The sequence below is a fragment of the Dermacentor albipictus genome, chromosome 1 (genome assembly GCF_038994185.2).
Source record: "Dermacentor albipictus isolate Rhodes 1998 colony chromosome 1, USDA_Dalb.pri_finalv2, whole genome shotgun sequence".
In the NCBI taxonomy this organism is placed as follows: Eukaryota; Metazoa; Arthropoda; class Arachnida; order Ixodida; family Ixodidae; genus Dermacentor; species Dermacentor albipictus.
In genome coordinates this window covers 48,729,243-48,756,960 of record NC_091821.1, presented here as the reverse complement: position 1 = coordinate 48,756,960, position 27,718 = coordinate 48,729,243, and the positions used below count along the sequence as shown (strand labels likewise).

The 27,718-nt window shown below is 48.6% G+C and overlaps 2 protein-coding genes across 3 annotated transcripts in view; one reads left to right on the top strand and one right to left on the bottom strand.

Moving 5' to 3' along the window:
• Positions 1-27,718, bottom strand: part of LOC135905250 (uncharacterized) — a 138,010-nt gene that overhangs the window by 109,213 nt on the left and 1,079 nt on the right. The gene's annotated exons all lie outside the window — the stretch shown is intronic.
• Positions 14,140-21,063, top strand: LOC135905679 (tubulin alpha-1C chain). The gene is made up of 4 exons (XM_065436645.1): positions 14,140-14,280; positions 18,664-19,188; positions 19,817-20,079; positions 20,400-21,063. Exons 1-4 carry the CDS (start codon positions 14,278-14,280, stop codon positions 20,956-20,958), a joined length of 1,350 nt encoding a protein of 449 aa, XP_065292717.1. The 5' UTR covers positions 14,140-14,277; the 3' UTR covers positions 20,959-21,063.

Sequence of the window (27,718 nt, the reverse complement as noted above, 5' to 3'; positions counted from 1 at the left end):
CGTCACTTCGGGCGGTCGATCAGGACTATTACGACCACACGCAAACCATTGAAAAAGCAAAAAAAAAGTAATCGTTACAAAATATGTCTTCACAATCTCGGTAGCACACATGAGTACCCCATGGGCATATTTATGTAGTTTCTGCGGTGACGGTGAAGACTTGTGCAGGGCGGGGCCTGTTTCGGGCGGGCGAGGGCTTTCAAATCACATCGGAAAACATTAAAGCTACTGAAACACTATTACTGTACATCCGTCTGCACATAGAGCAGAATTCTAAGACCCGGCTTTTCTGCATTGACGGAACAGATAGACGAATAATGAAAAAAAAAGAACAATTTTATTCGGTACCCATTATGCATGCAACTGTCGCGAACGTCTGAGGAGCAACTACAGCAGTTTAGCTGTCGTCTCTCCTAAAGTGTAGCTCAAAATGTGTCCAAGCGTCCCTCAAGCAACATCCAGTCCTATGGTTGTCGCTGAAGCACGTCATTGGTTTTTTTTACAGACATCCGTTTAGTTGAAACTTGTCGAGACACCTACCGCATTTTAATCCAACATGAGGAACACCCACTAAACCCTTGCCTTTTGGAAAGAGATGAAATTAACGAGGTTGTGCGGGACCACGTGACTGTTTGTAAACGAAAACGAAACCAGCTAAAGACACGCGTACGTGCACAGGACGAACGTTGGCTGTGACTATATTACCAAGCTTTGAATTATAGAGAATATATCATAGCTGCTCGCCTTGGATGCTGACAATACCGAAAATACAAATATTGGTCGAGGGAATCATGCGTTACGTGCAAACGTTCTTGACACCCATGCAGTGAATGGCACTCTAACAGATGTACTCCTTATATCCCAAAGCAAAGTGATCTTGGTAAATAACGCCCCGCGATTTGCAGCTGTAAAGATGTGTACGGAATAAAATCATACAGACAAGAAAGACGCTTCCCTTACAAGGACGGTTTACTGATGCAGAGCAGCTATGGGCAGGAAAAGAAAGCAAAACAAAAGCAAAATCTGCCGCGCATGCATTTCAACCCGAACTTCGACTGGGGTAATCAGCCTCCTTCGATATATTACCTAAATGAATATTGATGCCATTATTATATTGTATTTGTACGCGGAAAGATGCGTCGGATACCCGCAGTGGTAGCTCAGCTGCTATGGCGTTGCGCTGCTGAGCACGAGGTCGGGGGTTCGACTCCGGCCGCCAAGGCCGCATTCCTATGAAGGTGCAATGCGAAAACGTTCGTGTTCGATCCACTGAGTGCACATTAAAGAAGCCCAAGGGGTGGAAACCAATCCGGAGCCCCCCCGCTACGCTGTGCCTTATAATTAGATCTCGGTTTTTGGCGCGTAAAACGCCCGATGTTAATTTAGGCTCCGTAGGCTGCAGTGAATAGCATTGGAAACATTGTGTCTCTTTGCCGGACCCGTTTCTTAATAGGTATTTTTCCGATTTTCTTCTGGAGAGTTAAGGTAGCTGTAGAGTCTTTGCATATATCTCCCAAGATATTAACGTACGCCTCCTGTACAGTGTACAGTGCGCCTCCTGTACACCTCCTGTACAGTGATAACGCAGTGCCTCCGTGACTGCTAGTTTCTCTTACTGAATTAAATGTCTTTTCATAAACTATGAAAGCCATATAGGGAGGTTGACTGTACTCCGAAGATTTCTCAATTACCTGATTGATGGAATGGGTGTGATTCATTGTAGAATATCATTTCCTGAAGCCAGCCTGTTCTCTTGGTTGATTGAATTCAAGTGTTGCCCTGATACTATTGAAAATTACATCGGTGAATATTTTATACAATACTGAAAGCAAGCTAATGGGCCTATAATTATTCTTTTTTTTTAAGTTATAGCGTCAATTGCATTCTTCCAGCTGTCTGGTATATTTGAAGTCGTGAGGCATTGTGTGTAAAGGGCCGCAAGCTTTTGAAGCTTAATACTTCCTCTATCTTTGGTTAAATCGAGTATTATTGCATCTTCTCCTGTCGCTTTTCCCCAGGACATATCTCGCAAGGCCCTTCAAACTTCATCGCTAGTAATGGAAGGAGTCTCTATATACTGTTCATCACTACTTCCGATGAAAGTTGCGTGGCTAAAAATGAGGACTGGTTCTGAAGATAGCACATTCTAAAAATGTGGGATACTCCCGCGTGTAGCGCAGTCTTAAAATGTGGGCTGTTGTTACGGTAGGATTAACAGAAAAATTAGGATTAACAGAAAAATTAGGATTAACAGAAAAAGTATTCTAGATGTTGCCTCCACGTGAAAGAAGACAAGGCTGGCTATAAGCTCACGAAGACGACTATAAATAAAAGAAAATGACACTAAGTTTAAAACTTTACACTAACTCCTAGAATAAATAAGGAAATGCTCAACGATAGTTACTGCAAGAGGCATTGTAAGAAAGTAACGAAGCAACCGAGAGTCAGTAAACTAACTCGCTCTGAACCGAAAAACAAGCAAAGAACATGAATAAATAAAGAATACACCATTGTGATGATGGTGTTCGGAAAAAAGTAACGCACCAGCAGTCTGATGCGATGACCGAAGCTCAGCAGCCAGTTTCATGAGGCCGATACGAAGTTGGGCTTGATTTTCATCGTGCCCTCAAGAAGCGGTCGCAGTCCGACGTTCCCAACTTTTCCACGAGGCACGCTGTGATCGAGTGGAAATTGTTCGGTGCAGGCGCTCTTCTGCGCCTCGTCGCCCAGCATCTGGAGAGCAGTCAAGGTCGCGCAGACCACCGCCCGCTACGAGAAGTCGCCAGGATGTCGGGAAGATCAGTGCCAGCTATAGGTAATGGTCTCCTGAGCACGGGTCCAAGCGCCCGCAAGCACGCACTTCTGCCCCACAGCCGCCTTCCTTTGTTCGAACGGCCGACCTGTCTCCGCGTGTTGGGTTTGGTTTAGTTTGGTGCTTATGGGTATGCCCCAACCTACTGCGAGGGATCGGCACTGAATTGGGTGCAGTAGCTGAAGAGGAAACAAAAAAAACATAATTTAAATTTTCTGAATGAGGAATGACATATTTTTTTAATGAATGCTATTCGTTAAGATCAATTTTAAAACTGTCTTGTAAAAAAATGAAGTTAAAATTTTTGTTTTCATAGAGGAAAAAACACCCTAATAAAATTAATATGGTAGTCTCTCTCAATGCTCTCCCTCTCCTTTCTCTTCTCGCCCTTTGTGGACGCTTGATTGAAGGTGATTGTCACTTGCTTCCTTTCGAAGCGGCCTGCATGATGTTGATGTTCATGTTGATTACTTTCCAACATCACGAGGGCCAACTCCGCGCTTCTCGTCGTCGTTGTCTTCTACTGCTCCCTTTCTTCTACCTATGATAATATCTGTATATTTATATTGTACGAGCTGCTGTTGCCTATGTAAACAAGGGGGCGTGGGATCTTGTCACGCTGCTGTTCAGCAGCTTTTTCTTCCATCTCCCCATGTTTCGAACAAACATGAAATAAATTGTATTCGTATTCGTATTCTTCAAGGCCTTGAAGAAGACAAGTCCACTTGTCGAAACGTTGTTCTCGTTTTGCTCATCGTCTTCAATTTCCATCGCCCGCCTTCCCCATGTTTTCCCTCTATTTCTCCCGGCCATTCCATGAATCATGCTCATGCACTTCACGCATTCTAGCCGTTCCCGTGGTTAGGTGCAATCTAACATACGTGGGCCGTTCTCAAGTGTACGTGCAATCTAAAAACGTGGGTCGATACCGAAGATAGCGCGGTAAAAATAAAGAAAATGCGAGGACACCTAACCACTTCTTATGAGTTGTGAATGCGAAAGCATTTATGTCAAATTGAACGCCGCTAAGCGGTCCTTCGAGTTATGAAAACCTAGCGGGCAGGCAAGCGCGTTGAGACGCTTGGCCAACGCCTCCTATAGACAGCACAAGGCCGGTGCATTTCGATCCTTGACGTCGTGCTACCTTGCCCAACTGCCATAGAATCTAATGGGGACGCTCCCGAGTAAGCCGCGGTGATTTTGACGTCACCGCTTTCATCACGCCTGGCTTGAAAATAGAAATGGCGGTGCAAGTAGCATCATGTCATATAAAGCACAGTGCACAGGCCATTTTTCCCCCGAATTTAGTCTGTTTTTGTATACATTAATTTTTTATAACAATCACCGAGGCGAAGTTATAACGCAGACGAGAGCTTGCGCGGATAAGGAACGCGCAGATAACGCAGGTTTGCGAAAGTGATAGCCTGGATGACGTGGCGTCGCGGCGATTCCCTGTCCCCTCACGCAACACCTTGCGTGCTATATATAGCGCGGCAGCGGCAAGTGTCCCCTTTCGCCCGCTCTGCTCGTCGAGGCGCGCACGCAAACGTGGCGTCGCAGCCAATGGGAATTTAGGCGCCGTTTTTGGCTTGTGCAAACGACAGGCGCCGGTTTTTTTCACTCAATGGGCCACTTGGTGCTTTCGCATCAAAATCTAAGCAGTCCGACGCCCCTCCTATACTCCCCTGGTGATAGAGGGTCGTGCGCAGTGACTCCACCCTGTTTCCACTCCCAAATCGCTCAGGAAGACATCGTTTTTCATCGACTTCAAGTAGAGGTGGAATCGCATTTCAACTTTCTTTTCTTCTTTCGATTCTCGGTTGTGCACTGCGTATATTGTGGTTGGGACATGGGCGAGACACGTGCTGGCCTCGCTCGATGAAAAAAAAAAAACCGGCACAAGGATATGCTCGTGCTCTAACTGGCGGGAAACAAAACACACGTGGTTGAATCGACATTGCTTATAATCTGTCGTTATTTTCCGTCATCCACTTGTAGCAACGTTTTGCATGTCAGCTAGTGAAGATAATCGCACTTAACCCCCCACCATCCCTTAACAGGAATGGTGGGGGATTCTTGAGCTTAGTGCACTCTGCAAGGATGTGTGCTAGAGTGCCTTTTGACCGTCTGCAAAAAGGGCATGAAGTGTCATGCTCTGTTGGGAACATCTTGTGCAAGAGCACGGGATGCGCTAGTGACCCCGCTTGCGTGCGTCGCAGGATCGTTTGCTGCATTCGGTTGAGTTGCGGATGCGGACGGGGAAGCCTACATCTGCCGCTTCTGTACATTTGCGTGATTTCTTTGTAGCTTGTCACGGGGTGCGGTAGATCTGGCTCGTCCTCGGCCCGGATTTACAGTTCTCGGGCATAGTGGTCGGCGAGTGCGTTGCCTTCCACTTGCGAGTGAGCCGAGACCCACACGAGCTCAACGGCCCGTCCCGGTGATTTGCATTTGGTGAGGATCGCTAGTGCCGCGGGAGAGATGTTCCCCTTGCGGTAGCTTGCGTAGGCGGTCTGGGCGTCTGTGACCACGGTCCTCAGTCCCGGTTGTGCGAGTGCGAGGGCCACAGCCACTTCTTCTGCCTCGGCTGTATTCGTCGTCCGTATAGGCGCGCCTGTGACCAGTTTATCGATGGTGGTGACGACCGTCGTTGCTCTGGTTCCGTGCTTGGGAAGCGAGGCGTCCGCGTAGAGGACCTCGGGGTCCTCTTCCAGCTGTCGAGCCAGTGCCTTGGCCCGCGCAGAGCGTCTCTCGTTGTTCCTCCCCGGCTGCATGTTTCGAGGGAGGGGCTTGGTCTTAACAATGTCTCTCCACGTTGTGGGGAGCGGCTCCGTTGTCGGTAGCTGTTCAATTTGCCATCCTATCTTGCGTAGGACGGCCCGACCGTGCTCTGTCCGGCTCAGCCTTACTCTATGGTGGGATAGGTGTGCTTCCACCAGCTCTTCCACCGTGTTGTGGGCACCCATTTCCAGCAGCTTCTGCGTTGACGAGTAGACTGGGATGCCCATGACGAGTTTGGCTGCTTTCCTTATCGTCGTGTTCAGCGTCTCGCGGTTCACCTTCGCAAGCTGGAGGTACGGGACGGAGTACGTTACGCGTGACACGACGAATGCCTGCACCAGGCGCAGTGCGTCTTCTTCTTTGATTCCTCTGTTCCGGTTGGTGACTCTCCGAATCATGCTCAGGACTTGCTCGGATGTGGCCTTGATTTTGTTGACGGCTGCGTGTGCCTTGCCGTCGCTGCGCAACAGCAGGCCCAGTATCCGGATCTGCTGCGTTGGTTTGATCTCTGTGCCATCGATGGTGATGATTATGTTCGGCGGCGGCTCTTTCTTTGGTCTTCCGGGCTGTACCATGAGCAGCTCCGATTTCTGTGGAGCGCAGCGCAGGCCGCAGGTCGTGGCATACTCGTGGACGGTCGTTGCCGCTCTCTGCAGGGATTCTTCCGCCCAGGCATCCGACCCCGCGCGGTTCGTCCACACCGTTATATCGTCGGCATAGAACGCGTGGTCCACGCCCTCGATCTTATTGAGTAGGTCGGGTAGGGGCAGGAGTGCTAGGTTGAAAAGCAGAGGCGACAGGACAGACGTACCCCCTGTGGGGTACCCTTGTCTCCGAGCTCCACCGTTCATTTCCTATCCGGATAGTTGCTGTTCTATTGGTTAGGAAATCTTTAATATAGCCGTAGGTCTTGCGGCCACACCCCGTCTTGCGCAGGTTCTCGAGCACGCTGGCGTGGGACACGTTGTCGAATGCCCCTTTGAGGTCCAAAGCCAGTATACCCCTGGGTGCGTGCCTCGTTGCTCTTTTAATCACTAGTTCGTGTAATTGGATCAGGACGTCTTGGGTGCTCAGGTGCTGGCGGAATCCATACATGGTCGCCGGCATCTGATTTGTCTCGTCCAGGTGTGCTTGAAGTCTTCTGAGAACCATGCGTTCCATGACCTTGCCCACACAGGACGTGAGCGAGATAGGGTGCATGTTCTCGACGGTGACAGGTTTGCCGGGTTTAGGTATGAACCGTACCTCGGCCTCTTTCCATTCTGCGGGCAACTTCGAGCTTTCCCAGGTTCTGTTGAGGTGACCCAGGAGCCCGCGTGCCGCCGCATCACTCATGTTATTGAGCAGCTTGTATGTAATGGCATCCGTTCCGGGTGCGCTCGTCTTATTACTCTCGTCTATGGCTGTTAATAACTCCGGGATGGTGAACGGTTCATCCAATGCCGGATTTTCTGGTCCCCCGTACTCCTCCAGTATCGGAAATCGCCCTCTCTCCGTCTTGAGGTAGATCGCCTTGAGGTCTTCAATGAGCCTTTGGCCGTTGCCATCGTAAGCGTTCAGAACTTTGGTGAGGTTGCGGTTGGTTGCGGTCTTGCTGCTCAACGAGTCGATCAGGTGTCTGAGCAGGCACCAGGTCTTGCGCGCCGACAGCTTTCCCTGTCATGGTGAAATTGAGCGCTCATTAACACAGCGCATTCAATATAGGCATATTGCCCGAAAGAAACTTCGGTGGCCAATTTCTCTCGATGCAGCCACTTAATGCGCTATGGCTTTAGTTACAGGCTCGCTATATGACTCTTACCAAGCGAATTCTTTGATGCACATCTCATAATTACTGCCACTATTCAGGGCCATCTGCGAAAGCTACAATATAAATTCTTACTATTGTACTGCTGGACGACGACGTCATGTATAATATCCATGACATGAGTACAACCATTACATATATGAAAACATATTCAAGTATTTTGTTTGTAGCCACGAAGCAAACGATGCGCAGTCCAAAAATATTTTTTTTTACCAGGAGCTTCATTTCTAGATGTTCTAGCACTTCTAGACATGGAGTCGATTTAGCCGAGCCAGGTATCACAGCAACCAGTTCAGGTTCCTACGAATAATATCTTTGAAAAGGTCCTTGTGTTACAGAAAAATGCAAATGGCAAAAATAAAAAAAGCTATGGGAAGCTTTCGCAGGCTCGTGCAACGACCAAAATTTACATTATTAGGTACATTTCAAGCTCGTGTTCTTCCTTGTTTTAGACTCCTGTCTATGTTGTCTGTAATTCGTCTCGCCCATAAAATAAACCAAGTCGCGGAATCTTTTCTGCTCGTATATAAGGATGACACTTGTTGTCTAGTGGAATCTTCGGCCATTGAACTTCCCAAATACGGGCAAGATAAAATAACTCACGAATACTGCAAGGTGCAGTTTAGAAGGGCTTCCAACGATTGAAGTGTCTACAGGGAGCCCAAGGAGCAAGTTGTAACTCCCGCATTTATACAGCTGTTAGATTCAATGCCCTTGCGAACAACCGCGTGTGGCAATTTCAACGTCAATCGCACTCTGAGGAGCAACTAATTGTGATGCCATGGAAAGGCTGTTCGATTCTATATTCGACCATTATGGACTACGTGTCCTATACGACGGGTCGACGATATTCTTTCAAGAGGCATCGTATGAAGAGACCACAGACGTCGCTCTCCGCACATCTGACACAGCAAGCAGCACTGTGTGGTGCCAGCTGTGTCGTCAACTGAACCTCTCTGAACTCTGAAACTGTGACTCAGCAGATAACTTCATTGTCATTCTGCTGTCGAAGGTGTGAGAATAGTAAAGTAATAAACGCTCTGTTGAGGAGATGCATTAGTAAATATCAATAATAAAGACCGTAAATATCAGTAAATTGCAGAGTTGTACGTAGTACCTTATATACGGTATTTTAAATACGTTTGCGAGTATATTTTGGTATTTCACAAATACTTTTGCAAAACAGTATTTACTACGGTAACATAACTACTTTCTGGTGGTATTTTGTACTCTTACTTAAGATACTTTTCAAGGTACTTGAACCGGAGTTGACCGGCACGTGCTGAAATGCACTGCCTCGTCAAGAACGTGGCTCATGACGTCTAGTGGCATTTCTCAAACTGTCAGTGCGACGACCGTCACCGCGACCTAAGCCCCTGGCGCTTGTCCAACGTTGCTAGCGGCGAGAAGTTGGAGTGGCGCCCTTTCCCGAGTGACGTCACGGCCAGGACGCCGCTCGCTTCGGCACGATCGTCTGCTGCGCGCTCTCGTTCCCTTCGTGCATGGTTGGGGTAATTATGGGTGGCTCGAGTCGTGCTTATTGAAGGATACGTCAGCTTCTTTCTGCCGTCATGCCTGAACCGCAGTCTTTTTTTTTTCTTGAAAACCGCGTGAGTCGAGAAAACTTGCGGCTTGGATAACGCAAGCTATGAAGCGGTCTACTGGTTTTGCGATGCATATATGCGCCGTGTCTGTCCATAAATTTTGCGTAAATAGAATGTCTGCGAATTCAACACGCGAAGTTATGCATGATGCTGCACTGAACACCTGACATTTCCTTTGTGCTTAGCTGTGAGAGACATTTAGTTTTAGGTGGAAGAAAAACCTTGGTATTTGGTGTCAACATTATAAATCCGTGTTAGAAGGTCACTGCCCAGTGAAACTTTCATCGTGATTATTATTGCTGTGGTGAGTTGTTCTAGTCAAATATGGCCACTTTTTTAATGCGTAAAAGGAAGAGTTAGGCACGCATTTTGTATGAAAAAGTTTGCTACTACTTTCACCGTTCTCCGAAACAGGCACCCAGAAAACTCACAGCTCATGGCTGTTAACACGACGGTGCGTGTGTATAGTATGTATATACTTCCCAAATACCATAACAGGAATCGCCTGAAACAAAAATTTCGTGGTTAAGGTCGACAGCCAATCAATTTCAAGCGATGAAATGTTTCCTATATATGTATAGTGGCTCTCAGAAGCCTTTATCGACAGTATGGTACACCCCTCACGCAACGGAAGCAACCGACTGTCATTACGGCGAGGCACGTATTGTTCACGAAACCCATCAGTTCATTGCAACTTCGAATTGAAAACATGAAATGGTCCTTTACAGCTTCAAATACAATGGCTAAAGTATACTCGAGGCACTACAGCGCAGCTTAGGCTGCCTTGAAAAAGAAAATTCAAACGCCTTCAGCCTCACCATGTCTCGAACCTGCGTTGTTTAATCACGTATACAAACTGAGAACTAGGCGCTTCGTCAGTACATCAAAGAGAACCTCGCACATCGGCCTCATAAGGAAGACACCCCAATAATCACATGAATTAACTTGATTTTTTACTTCCACCGGGGAATATTGATATCTTAAATATGTCCCATATTACTAATAAATAAGGCTTTGGTTTCTTTCTCGCTGCAGCATCGCGGTCCAAAAAGCGTATTTCACTCAAATATTTAGGCCGAGCAGCCTGTGTCAGTTCGCCAAACAGCTTCATGATGTCTGTTCCTCAAACAACACGCACCAGTAAATTGTTGAAGTCAGTTGATCGTGTAGCACGGAAAAAGGAATGAACTTTGGTACATTCATTTCCGTATGCTACAAACAGCTGTAGGCCTCAATTATCTATACTTCAAATTACCGCCACCTAAATGTAATCAGTAAGGAACGGCCTAATTTTGAGAAGCAGTTAAAGAAGTAAGTAGTGCTGTTGGAATCCAAACTGCAGCGTTAGTTAAGTCCTCGTGTCACCTCCGAGCGTTTCTGCGAAGAAATAAAAAAATTCGATATTACACCATGAACTACTCGTTGTGAGCCAACATGTCTTAGCGGGTTAAAATCAAGGTAAATGTTGTAGAAGTCATATACAGCCAGCGGTTGTGACTGCTTGTTGTACCCCGGCAGATATGGTATCCTAAGTGGATTCTTATGTGATATGTTATTGCGCTTATTCTTTTATTATTCACGTGAGCTACCGCTGCAAAGTGTAGATCCGCGCATGAAAACTCGCAGTGGGCTGGTCGGACCTCCTTCGGCTGGCACTGTAGTATTACCTTTGAAAAATATATTGCCGTCTAGGAAATAACCTCCTTGAATAAATTTTCTCAAACGAAGGCGTCGTAAAAATATATTTGAGACGACCATCATAAGTATAGAAGCACAGGAAACGAGAGCTTAACAATCGGAAACACTGCAGAAGGCGCTTGGACACCACCCGAACTGTAGCATAAGACAGGCGCGAATCCGTGCCCTGACGTCACGCGAGCGGCGCTCGTAGCGCCCCTGTACGCCGTTCTCTGGACTTTCATGAAATTGGCGCACAAACATTCGGCGCGGCAGCATTTTATCGCCCCAAGCTATAGCGATGGCCAACCGCTAGAGAAAAAAACTCAATGCCCTTCCACTCTGTAACGAAGAATGACCAGCGGATCTGTGTATCTGGGCCCCATAATGGCGAACTGCAGCTCCACCACGGGTCGGCTCGGCGGAGGTGCTACTATCTTCGGGATCGGCCCACGTATCGGGAGTGCTTAACGCCTGCTTCACGTCCGCCGCGGGTCGGCTCGGCATTTCACTCTCTCCGGGATCGGCCCACGTATTGGCAGTTTTTTTTTTTTTTTTGCTTACAACGACGACACGAAAATTTCCTTGGACGGGGGAGGCATACAGCTTCGCTGTAAAAAAAAATGAAGAAGAATAGGTAGAACAAGGCGTCTTTACAAGCGCAGCTTTCTTTGTAGGCCACGCCAGAATTTGGCGTGTCGTCGTCGTGTCTCGCAGAGTAAAGTGTGCCTATTCCGGAGATAGTGTAACAGTGAACTGGGCCGATCCCGCAGACTGTGTAATCAAAGGTTGCGACTTTGTGTGCCGGTTCTCCTACCAGCCCACGAGATGTGCCTCCTGCAGCAGCCGTGGTTGCTTAGTGGCTATGGTGTTGGGCTGCTGAGCACGAGGTCGCGGGATCGAATCCTGGCCCCGGCAGCCGCATCTTGATGCGGGCGAAACGCGAAAATACCCGTATTCTTAGATTTAGGTGCACGTTAAAGAACCTCAGGTGGTCAAAATTTCTAGAGTCCCCCACTACGGCGTGCCGCATAATCGGACAGCGATTTTGGCTCGTAAAGCCCAACAATTTAATTAATATGTGCCTTCGCAATGGCTTTAATGAACAATAACTTGTTCTGTTGTGCGGACTGAAGATTTTTGTTGAAAAAAAACAACCTTCCTCGAACATGCAGAGCATCATTTCTGCACATGGTCTACAGATCATGTCTTTGCAAAGCGCATACAGGCGCGTTAAACTCGAAGCGTTATTGGAATGTCACAGCGCTGTCACAGCAAAGAAAAACACAACACGGTGCTGTGTTCTTTGCCTAAGTCCTTGTAGGTTTAGCACTGTTACTCTCCAAACATGAATTACCAGCACCCACCTCGCGTAAGTTTCCCTTCTAGTCGAAGCGTTATGTTTCGTACTTATCACAAATCCCCTTTGTTGCGAAGTTGGCGGGCGGAGGAAACTCCCCTCCCGTAGTGAACGAGACAGTCGTACCAGCCGAAGAACGCCGGGTTTATTCACGCTAGGAAATATAAAGAAAAGGCAAGGGGAGAGGGAAGGTGCGATAGAGAGAGAGACTGCGCACATGCGCACTAGTGGAAACAACTTGCTCGTCAAGTTCATAGGTTACCGCGCCCTTGTAATTCTATACTGCGCCACGAGACCAACGGCGTCTCGGTATATTGAGTGTGTTTTGGAAGCCTTCGAGAAGCATCGTGCCCACAGATTCCCACAGTGCATGGGATACGCGTTAATTTTTTTTTCTCACTTCCACAACTCACTGGCGGACGACAGTGAAACTGCAGCTGCGCGATAACCGCGTACTCACATTGAGTATGACAACGGGGACCAATACTTGACATAATTATTGACATAATTTTGAGATCGTTATTTCATAGATTTTTCTCAGGCACAACGCTGTTGTGCAGTTGACCCCATCCATACAGCGGTTTTTTCAGTGTCGGCGGCGATACCTTCACTAAGAAGAGGGGAAGGATGTCTACAGAATTTTGAAAAGCAGCTATTTCCGAGGCTGATCAAAATTATTTTTTTTAATTTGGCTCTTTGCGTTATTTAACAAAAATAAATCGCTTCAGTGATACAGCACTTTGTTTTGTTTGTGCAATGTTTTGTATTTTTGAAAGTATCTTGAAAGTAACGAAGTACTTTTCTCCTTATCGTTTGCACTGTCACGGTTACTTTCAAAAATTTGGGTATTCGGTACTCTACTGAGTAAATATTTTTGTGTAGCATTTAGTATCTCATCATATATACTTTCTTCAGTTGGTACCTTGCACGAGCGTGGTAGCTATGAGTAGCTTCGACAGTAAATATTAATAGCTTCAAGCAATTCCTTAGACTGACTATCTGCGAAATGTCTGAGAAAATAAATGCCGGTGAACACCACTAGAACTCTGTGTTCTATAGTCAGAGTATGAGGAATGTGCAATATATTAAATTCCTTTCACCCTCCTCCGCGCACCTTTTTTTTTTTTTTTGCTTGGAGGTGGCTGCCCACATTCGGCTGCGAACTACTTTATAGTCGAAATATTTCACTTCAGCAATCAACCAATTATCCTTCATTTTTTAACAATTTAGCGTTGTGGAGAAGCCGGCAATATGTTTTGCTTATTGCCAACGTTTCCAATCCATTAAAAATGAATAAATAAATAAATAAATAAATAAATAAATAAATATATGAAAAATGGTGTCACACAAATTCTGTTCGCAGTAATTCAGTTAATGTAATCAAAGACACACTGGAGTATTCGTCTTTTTTTTCTCTCTCTCTCAGGTTGCTTCACTCACCCTAGCTAGCTGCTGCTCTATGTTGGTCGGTTAGTCCGATGTTGCGCGAATGCAGTTAACAGCTTGGCTCCGTGACAGTTGTAGCAATTAACCTTGCAAGCCGTGTGTAGTAGCAGGCTACAATAGTCGATCTGTCCACCTTTCTTTCATTAAAGTTCCTCTCTTGTTCTCCTTGCGACCTTTCCTTGCTGAGGGGACAGTCGGCAAAATAAAGCTTCACCTGCTTTATTGCTGCTTATCATAAAAATTCTTAGACGTATGTGTCACCTCGTATCGGAAAACGGCGCATATTTGTTAAAGAAATGCGATCGCAAACATAGGCACGTCGCTTGAATAAACGTTGATTCCATTCGATTTGTTCCAATTTTTTTGTCTATTCATTCTTATAAGCGCAGCCCAAATAATTTTTGTTTCTTTTTACACAATACACTATAGAACAAAGGTTTGGGTAACGAACCATAATTCGGTTCCTGTCGCACAGCGCAGCCAAGTTCGCAACAGTTCATCTTTTGCCCCGTCTCGGGCAATGCTATTTTTCGCTCCGCTGCTGTCTGAACCCGGGGCTCTCATTGAGGCAACCCGGCAGATGCACGCTGCCGGGCGCGCCGCCGACGCGGCCTTATCGCTCCTTCTTGGGCAAAAGGGAGCCGGTTTGCGGCGCCCCTCCACGTGACCGTGGGCCGCCGCGTCTATAAAGGGGAGCGTCGGCGGCGCGGCGCGCCACTTACGTCCTTCCGTCCGCTGCGAGCGCGTTGTAGTTCAGTGCGGAGTAAGAGGAACCGTTCTTCCACCAGACATGGTGAGTCCTCGCTGCGGCGCGCGCGATCCCTGCCCCCCTGGAGGCGCCGGGATCGCCGTAGGGGGTGGGGTGCGGATCTCTGTGCATGTGGCGCGCGAAATTTCCGCTGTCTCTTTTCTTTGCAATACGGGGCGGAAGCGTGGCTCACTTCCCGATTTTTTTTTTTATCCGCTTCCAGCCCTATACCGCTGATTTATTTCTCTGCCGCGGAAGGAGGCAGACATGGCATGGCATGGCAAGAACTTTATTTTAGTCCAGAGAAACTAGGGTCCGAGGGCACAAGCCCCCGGGCAGACATGGTGGAATTTTCTAACAACGCTCCTTCCTACCGCTAGTGCACATTCGTGTCCGGGATGGGCAGCAACAGCTGCCATTCTGTGCCTGAGCCATGGTTTCCTTTTCGGGGGAACTTGGCACAGCCGCAAGATGCGAGGATCGTGTGATGCCGAACGCCGGAGCAATCTCTAGTTTCAACGAGAAGGAAAGGGACCGTCTCGCCCACCTATATAGTCCTGTGAGGCTGTCCCTCTGCTTTCTCAATTCAGTAGCCGGCTGCAACGCAATCCGCAGCCCACGCATGCATTTCTCTCTAGCTCTCTTTGTACTTTTGCGTCAATGGAGCTGTTTTCTGGAGGGCAGGTTACGTTTTGCACTGATCGAAAACGCCTGCGAAAGCTAACTCGCTTTGCCGGGCATTAGCTTCCATATTTGGGAGTGAAATTGCGGCTTCGCCACCGTTACCTGTACGGCCTTTGACCACACGCCGCGTGTGCGTAAAAGATAAGCGCGTCTACTGCAGTGCGCGTAGGTGCGCAGTGCTGATGTTCAACCATTACATCGGCAATGTGCTGTAACCCTTCCGCGGTTATCGTTGCCGTTCCGAGTGGTGGTCTCCTTATCTCCATATCGAGTAGTGGTATTTCCGCATGTTTATCTTTCTATTGCCTGTGTGACGGGAGTCGTAGTATGAGTGCGCATCTCACCCTCACTACGAGTGCCCAGCTTGTCTTTCGAGCGAAAATCCTGAATCTGCAAGGTTTCTATCTCTGTCAGAGCCGTACAAATCACTAAGCGTGCGCACGCTGCAGCGCACACTGAATCCTGCTTATTCGTAAAAAGAACAAGCGTATTTTACTACGTAGTTGGCGGAACGGCGTGCTGCCGCTGCTGATGAATAAGCGAGTCGGAATTGAGCCAGAAACTCTTCTTACTTTTGTTATCTGTAAAGCGCTCGAATTTCGCAGCGCACGAGGAGTTTCTTTTTTTCTTTCGTTTTTTTTTTTTAATGGTCGAAAGAGTTCCATCTAGAAAAAAAAAAAGAGCGTGCAGCTCTCTCGCATCGCGCGGAATACTCTAGCAGCATTTTCTCCACGAAGCACATCTAGCAGTGCTTCTTAGGTGACACTGCAATCCGCGATCTACGATATATGGCAGATTAGCGGAGGCGGCCTTTCGTTGTCAGCCAAACCACAGCTTTCATTCAAGAGTACAGGTTGTTCTCTACCATGTTTCGCTTTCCAAAAATGTTTGCGAAGTGTAACATTCGCATGCGCCACACCTTGCGTACCTTTAGATCAAACTCCCTTCGATCTAATGCACAAATATTTTAAGGGGAACTATAATGGGTATACACTGTAAAATAATGTACACCCATAAAAGCGAAAAAGGGTGTAAATGTGTCTATAACTCCCACCATTACGGTGTGGTTTGTATAACAGACACCCTCAGGGTGTGAGTTAGACATACTTACACCCTTTTTCACTTTTGAGGGTGTAAATTATTTTACAGTGATACGGACTTCACGTCATCCGTGACGAGCGCTAGCGTCGTCCACGGTTGCCGCCATATTGCCGGTCGCGATTTCGTGCGTTCGCTTGTACGCTGCTGCCAAAACATGCGTGCGACCTCGCCGGACCTCCAATAAAGTTATTTCACTTGAAACACACGTGCCGTCCTTACAGAGCGCCTCCTTGTTCTCGTTCGTGATTTGTGCGTTGTTCGTCATGTACACAAGTGGGTTTAATGAACAAGAAAAATTACGCTATGGAAAAAAATGAAGAGCGCCTGTATTGACTCGCTCTAACTAATGTGAGGTTCAGCACGATGTTTGGCTGTACTGCCTCGCGTCTATAGCGCTGCGTTAGACTTTCTTGCGGCGGCTGTTTTAAACGGGGTTCTTGTACGTACATCTCAAATTAGCACAAGACGCCGCGCTGTGTTCCGTAGAGAGTTAACTCTGGCGTTTAGTACTTAACTTTCAAACATAACTGCCGACTGTGTGCTGCGCCCACTTACGTCCTGCAAAGTAGCGTTTGCATTGATTCACCAAAAAACGGCGTGTTTACTGCAGATTTTGCAGTGTATCACAATGTGGTCCGTGAACTACTCCACCCTTCTCCGCGCTGCGATCTTCCAGCACTGATGCTTGATCACCTTCAGTATCGACAAGAACCCCATCTGGGCCACATTATGATCACCGGGTTTCTTTATAGTGTAGCTCGTGCAGCCAAACGCAGCACAATTCGCCATACCACCGCCAGCCCAGAATTCCTGCTAAACAAACAAGCACCCACGGGCCGTGGGGGCTTGCCGTAGCAGGAGCCCCACGCGCATACAGCGTGCGTGCTTATGTATCAGCCAGTGATGTATCAGCCAGCGGCTTCAACGATGGGCGTCAGCAGTTCACGCAATACAGATCTCCGGCGTTTCTCCGACGCTGCGCGAATGACACGACCGGCAATGTGGCGCGGCTGCACTGGCCATGCCGTCCGCTTATAGTGTCATTGTGTAAGCTGTCCCTCCCACATGTACTCAGTGCTGACTCTCTCCCTTTCTTCCTCTTTCTATTCCCCTTTCCCCCACCCCCAGTGTAGGGTAGCAAACCGGATGCTGTTCTGGTTGACCTCCCTGCCTTCCCTACCCTTGCTTTCTCTCTCTCTCTCTGGCCATGCCGTCGCCGCGTCGCGTAGCGAGCTCGGTGCACACCCCCTATACATGGTGTCCGGCAAGCAAACTCCGTGACAGTTCCTTGCTTCAGCTGATTTTTGGTCGGAGCGCAGAACAGAGCGTGAGTCGCCGTGATTGACAGCATTTCGTCCACACGAAGCAAAGACGACGTCTGGTTTCTGTATACGCGTAAGTCTAAAACACCTTGCGATCACTGCACGGGATGGTACATCGTACCGGAATGAATGAGTCTGGATAAGAACGAACTGGCACCGAGCCGCGCAGCCTTGCAGACTTTCGGAAGTCGCTGTGGTCATTTGGACAGTATATGATATCTTATAGGATACCGTTCGTCATTATCCATTTTCGCTCATTCTGCTTTGGATGCTGCCGCTTATGTGTAAGCGCTTTTATAGGTGAAGGTCGTGGAGCAAGCACGGCACGCACCTTTACCGGTTTTACGTACTTGGCCCTCTGCGAACGAAGAAAGCGTGCGCTCCCATATTAGGTTCTTGCCTTCTTACGCCTCCGCACGATCGCATACAGATGTGTGTGCAACTTCTCTACCCATAATAACAGCACTAAACGCTTGGCTTTGCCTATCGCCAACAGTCGTGACAGGGCGTAGGCTGCAAAGTTAATTCAGTCTAGGCATGAAGTGTTACGGCTCGCCGCAGTCGCACGCCGTCACGCTATTAACTTGCCTATATTATTTTTTTTTACTTTTCTGTCTTCGTGTTCTTTCTCTGTATGGACACGGCTAAGGCGCAAGAATTAATCGCTCAAATCGTTCATTCTGTTAGTACATAAACGCTGATTTCCTATGACACATGACCTGTATCGTTGACCTGCGAAGTACTACCGCATTTACTCGAAGATAGGTCAAACACGAATATAAATCGACCCCTGTGTATTGAACTCGCCGAGAAATAAAAATAGTAATTTATATATAGGTTTACCGACATCTCAGCTCACGTACTAAATCTCGACATTCGATGCCACAAGCTGCATCTTCGTAAGAACTTCGAGAGAAGTAGTAGACTTCTTCGGATGCTTTGCAGGCATCCTCGCCACCCCAAATGACGTGGTCCTTGGTGCCGTCGAGTGCGTTGGACATGCAGCATATCTTAAAGTCAGCCTGGATAATCTCCAGACTGGCTTTTCGTCGGGCGTGGCGGAGGAACTCCATTAGCTTGGTACTTATTCTAGCTTTGTTCGCAACTATAGGTCGATACCTCATTTTGGGCCACATTTTCGAAAAATATGTTGATAAATACGGTAAACCATTATATACTCATATATACGACACTTTCCCATAGGCTAATCGTCATCCTGGACGTCATTGAAACCATGCAGACAAGTTCATTAAGTCAATATGATTTTTCTTGCTCCCGCTCATTCTGCCTCTTAGTGTTTGCTATTGTATTTATTTCGCAGAGGGAGTGCATCAGTGTCCACATTGGCCAGGCCGGCGTGCAGATTGGCAACGCCTGCTGGGAACTCTACTGCCTGGAGCATGGCATCCAGCAGGATGGCCAGATGCCCAGCGACAAGGTGTCGGGCGGGATCGACGATTCTTTCAACACTTTTTTCGCCGAAACCGGCGCCGGCCGTCATGTACCGCGAGCCGTATTCGTCGATCTCGAGCCGACCGTCGTTGACGAGGTGCGCTCTGGCGCCTACAGGCAGCTCTACCACCCAGAGCAGTTAATCTCTGGCAAGGAGGACGCTGCCAACAACTACGCGCGTGGCCATTACACCATCGGCAAGGAGATCGTCGACCTAGTGCTTGACCGCATCCGGAAGCTGGCCGACCAGTGCACGGGTCTACAGGGCTTCCTCGTGTTCCACAGCTTTGGCGGCGGCACTGGCTCCGGATTCACGTCGCTGCTCATGGAGCGCCTTTCGGTCGACTACGGGAAGAAGTCCAAGCTCGAGTTTTCCATCTACCCAGCGCCCCAGGTGTGCATTTGCGCGTGCTTTAACAGCCTTTGCTAAATGGTGTCTGGTCACCAAAGGTGATCAGTATTATGGAAACACCAAGGAGCGTCAAATGCTGAATTTGTTTGCACTCTCAATCACCTGTACATTAACAAGTTAGCCAAGTGTGCATTTTCGTCCACTATCTGTTATCCGACTAATATGTGCGCATAATCGGGCAGAAAGCCGTCGCTAAAGCGTTACACATTTGGGAACATGTAGGTAACTTTCCAAAATCTGCACAATAGGAGCCAAGGAAAGCCTTGTCAATTGAAGGCGCAAATGTCTTCTCCTTGGGGTCAACGAATACATCGAACGCAGTCAAGTAAAGCTGTCTTCCTTTCTTGTCAGGGTGTATTGCGCTGTGTCCGTTGTGAATCGGGTAGGAGCCCTTATCATCATCATCATCAGCCTGGTTACGCCCACTGCAGGGCAAAGGCCTCTCCCATATTTCTCCCATATTTCTCCAATATATATTGCGCCCTTATATTGCGCGTTGAATGGCATGTTTACTTATAACAGCAGCAAATGATTGTTTGATGCTTCATTTTGCGCTTTGTACACATCTGCTGCCCTTGTAGAAGCATTTCTAACGTGGCAACATGCGCAGGTTTCGACTGCTGTTGTTGAACCGTACAACTCCATCTTGACCACGCACACGACCCTGGAGCACTCCGACTGCGCCTTCATGGTTGACAACGAGGCCATCTACGACATCTGCCGGCGCAATTTGGATATCGACCGTCCCACGTACACGAACCTGAACCGGCTCATTAGTCAGATCGTCTCCTCCATTACCGCTTCCCTCCGCTTTGATGGTGCGCTCAACGTCGACTTGACCGAGTTCCAGACCAACTTGGTACCTTATCCTAGGTTTGTTACACCGTTTCTTTACTTTCTTTGCCATGTCTGTACTAAAATTACTGGCATCTTAGATTTCAGGTACTACTCCACACTTTAACGCGTATACATCGTAGTATATTGTGCGTACAATGGGACATTCCCTACAGTACGATGCATTTCATCATACTGATGCTGTCGAATTTGTAGCGTGAGATGTCGCCGTGGCAGGCGACACCAGTTTCTGGGAACGTTTAGCCAAAATCCGTATCATGTTCGCCCCTCCCCCTTTACCCGTTGATTTTTCTTTTCAGCAGCATACTGATACAATTCGCTTACCTTTCTGAACGCAGGATCCACTTCCCGCTGGTGACATATGCTCCCGTCATCTCCTCCGAGAAGGCCTACCATGAGCAGCTTACCGTGGCCGAGATCACCAACGCATGTTTTGAGCCGGCCAACCAGATGGTCAAGTGCGATCCGCGCCACGGCAAGTACATGGCCTGCTGTATGCTGTACAGAGGCGATGTGGTGCCTAAGGATGTCAACGCTGCCATCGCGGCCATCAAGACGAAGCGCACCATCCAGTTTGTGGACTGGTGTCCCACAGGATTCAAGGTGGGCATCAACTACCAGCCGCCTACCGTGGTGCCCGGCGGAGACCTGGCCAAGGTTCCGCGTGCCGTCTGCATGTTGTCCAACACGACCGCCATCGCCGAGGCTTGGGCGCGACTGGACCACAAGTTCGACCTCATGTACGCCAAGCGCGCCTTCGTCCACTGGTACGTGGGCGAAGGCATGGAAGAGGGCGAGTTCTCAGAGGCCCGTGAGGACATGGCCGCCCTCGAGAAGGACTACGAGGAGGTTGGCATGGACTCAAACGAGGGCGCTGACGACGGCGAGGAGTACTAGGCCGAGCACTGCAGTCGCCCAACAAGAACGACTCTTCACCTAAGGAAACCAAAAAGTGCGGTTTGCGGCGAATTTCAAGATAAAAGATTTGATCGTTGCACTGCATCTTCAGTTCTGCGCACACTCTTTTGAAAACCCTTACCTTATTTAGGTCCCTCTGATGGGAGGTTCCAAGGCGCCGTCTAAGGTTTTTCCGGAAAGTTGCTCTTTTACAGGTGCAGTAAGCGCTGAACTTTATCGTACGCAATAACTTCATACTCTTTTCCGTGCCCTCGATTGCACGGCGTTACACTTTATACCGTCGCGAATAGCTTACAGGGCCTTCGGCCAGATGCGACCTTGCGTCGTAGCCCGGCGTACACAATGGTAGTTCTTTTTTTTTAATGCGTTGGCATTGGAAGTTTCTCTCGCATTTACTACTAAATCGTCAGTTAAATGCGGCGGCTGCGTATGGAGCGGCTCAGCGCGGCCCTATCTTGAAAGCGATCGGCGATCGACACAGAATCTAGGTGCGCCGAGAGCTGATAGCTTCCTGTGCGCTGTGTTTATGCCGCTTCGTTCGCGCTGAAGCGAGAGGTAGCACGAAGGTCGATTTACTCGCTGCTTCTGTCACTCTTCCTCACGCCAGCGTGACAGCTAGTGTCCGCACTCATCGAGTGAGATGTTTACCTGTTCGCACGTTGCTCCATGCTTATTAATTTTGTTAGTAAGCGATTATTGGTGATTTCATACGGCTGATAGTATTATCCCTCCTATAACTGTAATAATTCGCTATAGTTATCGATGCTTCGCCTTTCTGGGGAAACTGCGACGTTTTCAATCCGATTAGCATTTTTGGGAATTTCATCCAGTTTTCGGTCGGATTGTCTGTCTGTCCACGTCCAACCGTTTTCCCGCCTACTTCGTCAAATGACCTGAGCATCGGGCTGCTGTGCTCTGGGAACGGAGTTCAAAACCAACTCTTGGACCAACTTGCATCAGTCAATGCTACACTGGGCATGTGCTGCTCTTTAATGAACCTCTTTCACACCAACTTGTGTCACTGTGTTTGCGCTACTGGATGTCCCGCTCTTAGTGAACCTCTTTCACGCCCACTAGGGTCAGTCTATGTGCCGCCCCTCAATGATCCTCTTTGATCTTAACTTAGGTCACTGGGTATGTGAAACACGATATGTGCCGCCCTTCAAGGAACCTCTTTCATGTCAACTTGAGCCCCTGGGTATGTGACACCCGCTCTTCAATGAACCTTTTTCGCGTGAACTTGTGAGTCGATACCGCGTGAGCTGCGGTATCGACGGTGGTTGATGGCGACGGGTGCGTTAAGATAGCGTGCTCCACATGCACGAGGGACGCCTGTACAGCCGAGGAGGTTGCAGTAGCACTCGCTTGTGCGGGTACAAAAACGGGAGTAATATTATGCGATAACAAATTAGATATCCGAAATTTTAACAAAGGGAGAATCTCGGAAGAAGCCCTCCACATTCTACTCAAAAACCCTCCCAGGAGGGACATAACTTTTATTTGGGTACCGGCCCATGAAGAAGTCCCAGGCAACGAAGCCGCTCACGAGCTCGCCCGAGCACTCTACCACCGGGCAACTCTAGAGCAGCCAGTTCCAGGTATAAAAGATAGTATGATCACGTACAGGGAAATTGTCGATCATTACAAAGCCGAAAGAAGAATCTTTCCGCCTCTGCATCGGTCTCTCTCTCTGGAGGACGCTCGCAATGGGCGACGCCTCCAGGGAAACAATTATACATCACCACATTGGATCTACTTAACACAGACGAGGGACTATAACGACGCCCTCTGCAAAATTCGTAAGCAAAAAGGTACGCTAGACCATATAATATGGGAGTGTGCTGGCTCCCCAGGGTAGAGAAGCCAGTAGAGAAGCCTGGAAGGCCTTGCTCCAGAGCGAGGCTGAAGGCGACCAGCGTCGAGCAATCCGCCTGGCCGTTGAGGCCGTGAAGACTCACCGTCCTCAACGCGCGGGGACTGCTTCATCCTCCCCCCCCCCCTACCTACGTGTAGATTAAGAGGCGGGCACCCCAGCTCGGTGGAATAATAAAGTTTTCGATCAATCAATAAGAAACTGGATATGTGCCGCACTTCAGTGAACCCCTTTGATGCCAACTTGGGTCACTGGGTATGCGCCACTGGTAATGTGCCGCACTTCAACGAACCTCTTCCATGCCAGCTTGAGCCACTGTGTATGTTCCACTGGGTGTGTACCACCCTTCAGTTAACATCTCTCACGCTAACTTGGGTGACTGGGCATGTGCCGCTCTTCAGTGAAGCTCTTTGACGCCAACTTGGAATGTGTGACTGCGCATATGCCGCTCTTCATAATAATCATGGTGATGTATATAAAACGTATCACCAATTACACACCCATCATCAGATAGATTGCTAATCGCATTAACGTCGCCAATCATGTCCAAAGGGTGGATGAGCCGCCAGTTTTTGTGATATCGAAACCATTCGCGAAATTTTACGGCGAAAGCTGTATGTGACTAACCTTCCGTAGTTTTTTTGGGCGTCCCTCAACATAAAAAATCATCCTGTGGGCCGATCCTGGTAATAGTGCAGAAAGGGTCCAAGCTCAATGGCGCATACCCCTGTGGGCCCGGGGACCTGTAACGCGCCCTTGAACTACCCTTGTCCCACGCGGGACCCAAAGAGGTCACAGGCACAAGGGTAAGAATGTAGCTTTTCGGCGTCCGGCAAGAGAAACGGACTTCGCGATTTCTAACAAACCCATAGGGGTGCAGTGCGGCGGCGCAGATGTCCAAACGCGGAACAGATTAGAACGCTCGCCGTGAAAAATAGCACGACGTCAAAGATATCGCAGTATATAAGCAGGAGATGTATCGGCGCTAAAAACAGCTGCGTTATCGCTGGGGCGGACACGTATAGTTCGTACACCCAAAGAACAACATGCGTACGAGGAGCGCTGGAAGGGACAGCAACAAGAATGTAAACGGCACCGGCGCGAAACGACCACCGACGAAGAATGTTCCCGCGATGCTGAACGAAAAGGACAATCGCAAGCCCGGGCACATCCGAACGACACACGACGCCAGACTCGCAATGCAAAAAAAATGAGAACCATTCCACTCTGTGATGATGGAATGCCAGCGAAAGCACTTTGCTTTTCGTTTGAGATCTTTGACTGTCGTCAGCTTTCGCTTCCATTCCATCGTCACAGAGTCGAATGGTTGTCATTTTTTTAAACGGGTGGACACGTTTAGCCCATTCGCTACAATAAAACTTGCGCGGCGGTATGGGAAATCGTCATGCAAAGCAACACCCTGCATCACACTAAAAATGAGACAGGATCAAAAGTGTATAGTAATTTGGCTGACAACCATTTTGATCGTCAATGTCCGGAGGGGCATAATCATCCTAGTTATATTTACTCTTGAGGAAGCTATTCTTTACGTGGAATCTCGTCAGAATACACTCGTCGACCCCACACAAACCAAAATGGAAACAGAAACAAATTTAAAAAACTCCCCGACAAATATCTGCAGATCACACTCTACAAGGATCTCAGGGACATATATATATCTCCCCACCAGAAAATTCCCTCTACGAGGATTATGATGGTGAGGGACCGGCGGATGACTTCCTGAAAGGTTCGCTAGTGATGGCAGATCTCATAAGGACCCTAGCGGCGATAAAGCCAAACAAGGCCTTAGGTCCTGATGCTGTTACAGGGACGTAGTTACGCAACCTACCTGACAGATACCATGAATTCCTTTTACAGCAAAGCTGTTTATGCGGACGGACCCAGTACCGTTGTTGTCAGACTTCGCTGAAAAGGAGCCACATGACCTAGCGGGGCAGGAAAAGAATAACTCAACAGGGGCCCCTGTTGAGTTCCATCACTCTAAGCCCTTTCCCGGGAAAAGGCTTGGAGTGATCCATTTCCCCCTGTGAGAATGCCATCTCGCTTACATTGGGATACACGCCTACGCCCAGGTCGGTGTTTCCTCCAAGGTGTTTGTGCCGTCCTGAAGTACACCTCAGAACTCCAGGACTAAGAAAACGTCAGATCTACCACCGCTTGGACTAAAACAATTGAGCTTACTCCTGTTGTACGAGAAATACAGTAGCCACGTACACATCTATACTCACGGATCGACCACATCGACCAGTTCTGGGGGTGCTGTGTTTTACCGACGCGAGGCGTAACACTGCGATTCAAGACGTCACATGTCACGACGTCCACGGCTGCAAAACTCACGGCTCTGCGCAGTGCGCTTGAATTCATTGACACAGAGAATCCTGGTACATGGGCCGTGCTTTCTGACTAGAGACCGGCTTTACACACCATGCAGTCAATTCTCAGACGTGGAGCTCACGATCATCTAACATACGAAATCGTCAAACTTCATCACGACGTCAAACAGAAAGGCCATGAAATTATTTTCCCGTGGCTACCTGGCCAACGCGGGATCAGTGGAAATGATCAAGCAGACAAAGTCACATCAAGGACAACTCAGCGTTCCCATTCCTCTTTGCAGGACAAACGCTGCAAGGCAGCTCCGTCACCTGGCACGCAAGCTCTCTTTAACAGAGTGGAACACCCCAAATATAAGGCGCACCAGGTTGTACGAATTGACCCTTTTGCTACAACTCCGACCTCCACCCGGGCTTCACCGACGTGAGGCATCGCTTCTATACCGGCTGTGGTTGGGAGTACCTTTCACGAAGGCGTACACTGCTTTGATCGGAATGACCGACAGTGATGCATGCAACGTCTGCTGCATGGAAGAGAGCCTCGAACATTTATTGTGCCATTGTCATCGATTTCAGTCGGAAAGACAAACATTATCTAACGCATTGTGACGACTTGACCATCGACTGTTGTCTGTGCAGGTGCTGCTTGAAGACCGTCCCCATCGCTCATCGGCCCACAAAGCTGTGAAGGCACTTTTGTCTTTCTTGAGGGCGACTGCCCTATATGTGAACGCCTTTGACTCGCTCAGGCCTTCCGCGTGCATGCGCGAGCTCACCGCGGCTTTCCTCCCCATTCCATCCCCGTTTCTATCTTTTTATTCCCTCTTTCCCGTCCCTCAGAGTAGGGTAGCCAACCAGACGCATTTCTGGTTAACATCCCTGCCTTCTCTCTGTATTTCCTCCTCCCTCCTCCTATATTATATGCGAATCTCATACGGCTGTCACGCGGTGCATTTTCAGCGATCGAGCCAGATTGGCAACGAACTTATCGACGATTGATTCCACCTTTCCGCGAAAGAAAAATTTTGTGCTGGCGGTTTGCGGCCAACGAATAGTGCCCAGGGTATGAAATGCGATACTAGAAGCGCGTGGCTACCGGCACTTCTTGCAAGCCAATCCAATCAACCGTCAAAACGATTGCAGCGCGTCATCTCTAGTGGTGGGCCTTGCGCCCAATGTACAGAGCGTTGAATTAGTGGTTCCGCAAATTCCATCTCAGCTACAACTATGGGAAGATCACGAGTAGTGCGTGCTCCTGAGGAAGAAGGTGCGTATAACGCGAGCGTCAGCTAGAGCTGGCTCGTGAACGGGCGAGTCGTCGTTGGGCTGACCCCGAGCTGCGCGCCAAGATACCGAGTTTAAACGGCAGCACCGGGAGACCGACCCCAAGCTGCGCGCTCGAGAAGCCGAAGCTCCACCGCAGCGCCGAGAGGCTGACGCCTAGCTGCGCGTCCAAGACGCGGAAAATAATCGGCGGCGTCGGAATGAAGAACTAACACAGCTTCGCTGTTCGACCATCTTCACGGACTGGAAGGGGCGGTGACTTTTGAATACATGAACACCGTTTGAGAAAACGGTAAACCTCCTCAAAAACGGAACTAGGCTGATCATTTTCGTACCTCAACCCGGCAAACCGACCGCCATTACTAACCTGCGAGCTATATCCCTTAGCTCATGTATCGGTAAGACTAAGGAGCACATCATACTGGACAGGCTTAAGGCAAACCTTGAAAAGACTCATCTTCCGTATAATATTATTGGATATAGAAATCACCTATCTACAGAAGACGCACTTTTACAACTACCCGAAGACATCAGCAAGGGTCCTAGTAGTGCCAAACTTAAAATCATGCAAGCCATTGACCCCCACAAGGTCCTCGATTACGTTTCCCATGACTCCATTCTTCAGAAACTGGCCTCATAAAATTGTGGAAGTAGAATCTACAACTATGTGAGAGACTTTATTCGTGACCACACGTTTGTACTAAGGTCGAAGAGCCCTAATCTGATGAAAAATCCACATCCCTAAAAAGGCATGCCACAAGGATTAGTAATACACCCCCTACACTATTCAGTTTGGCCATGCTACAAATAAATAAAGCTCTACAACCAACCCTTGTTATGAAACATACCATCTATGCTGACGGCATTACAATCCGGATCACCAGGCCTCGACAGCCTGCAGACAGCGATTCAAGCGGTACACAGTGCAGAACAAAGCACCGGGCTTGAATGCTTGCCTCAAAAGATCGACCTACTGCTTTTCTGCTGCAACAGGTGGAAACCACCGCCCATTTCCATACATATAGCAGAAATCATAATACCAAAACCCACACAACTCAAAATTCCAGGCCTCCGAGGGGGGTGCCGCAGTCACCATACAGCACCTCCGAAGACAGGGGTGGGAAGTATTACGGATGATGTGGCGCATATCTAACCGGCATAAAGGCCTTTAAGAAGAGGACATGCTGCAACTAAGAAATGCGCTACTCATGCCTCGCTTGCGGTACCA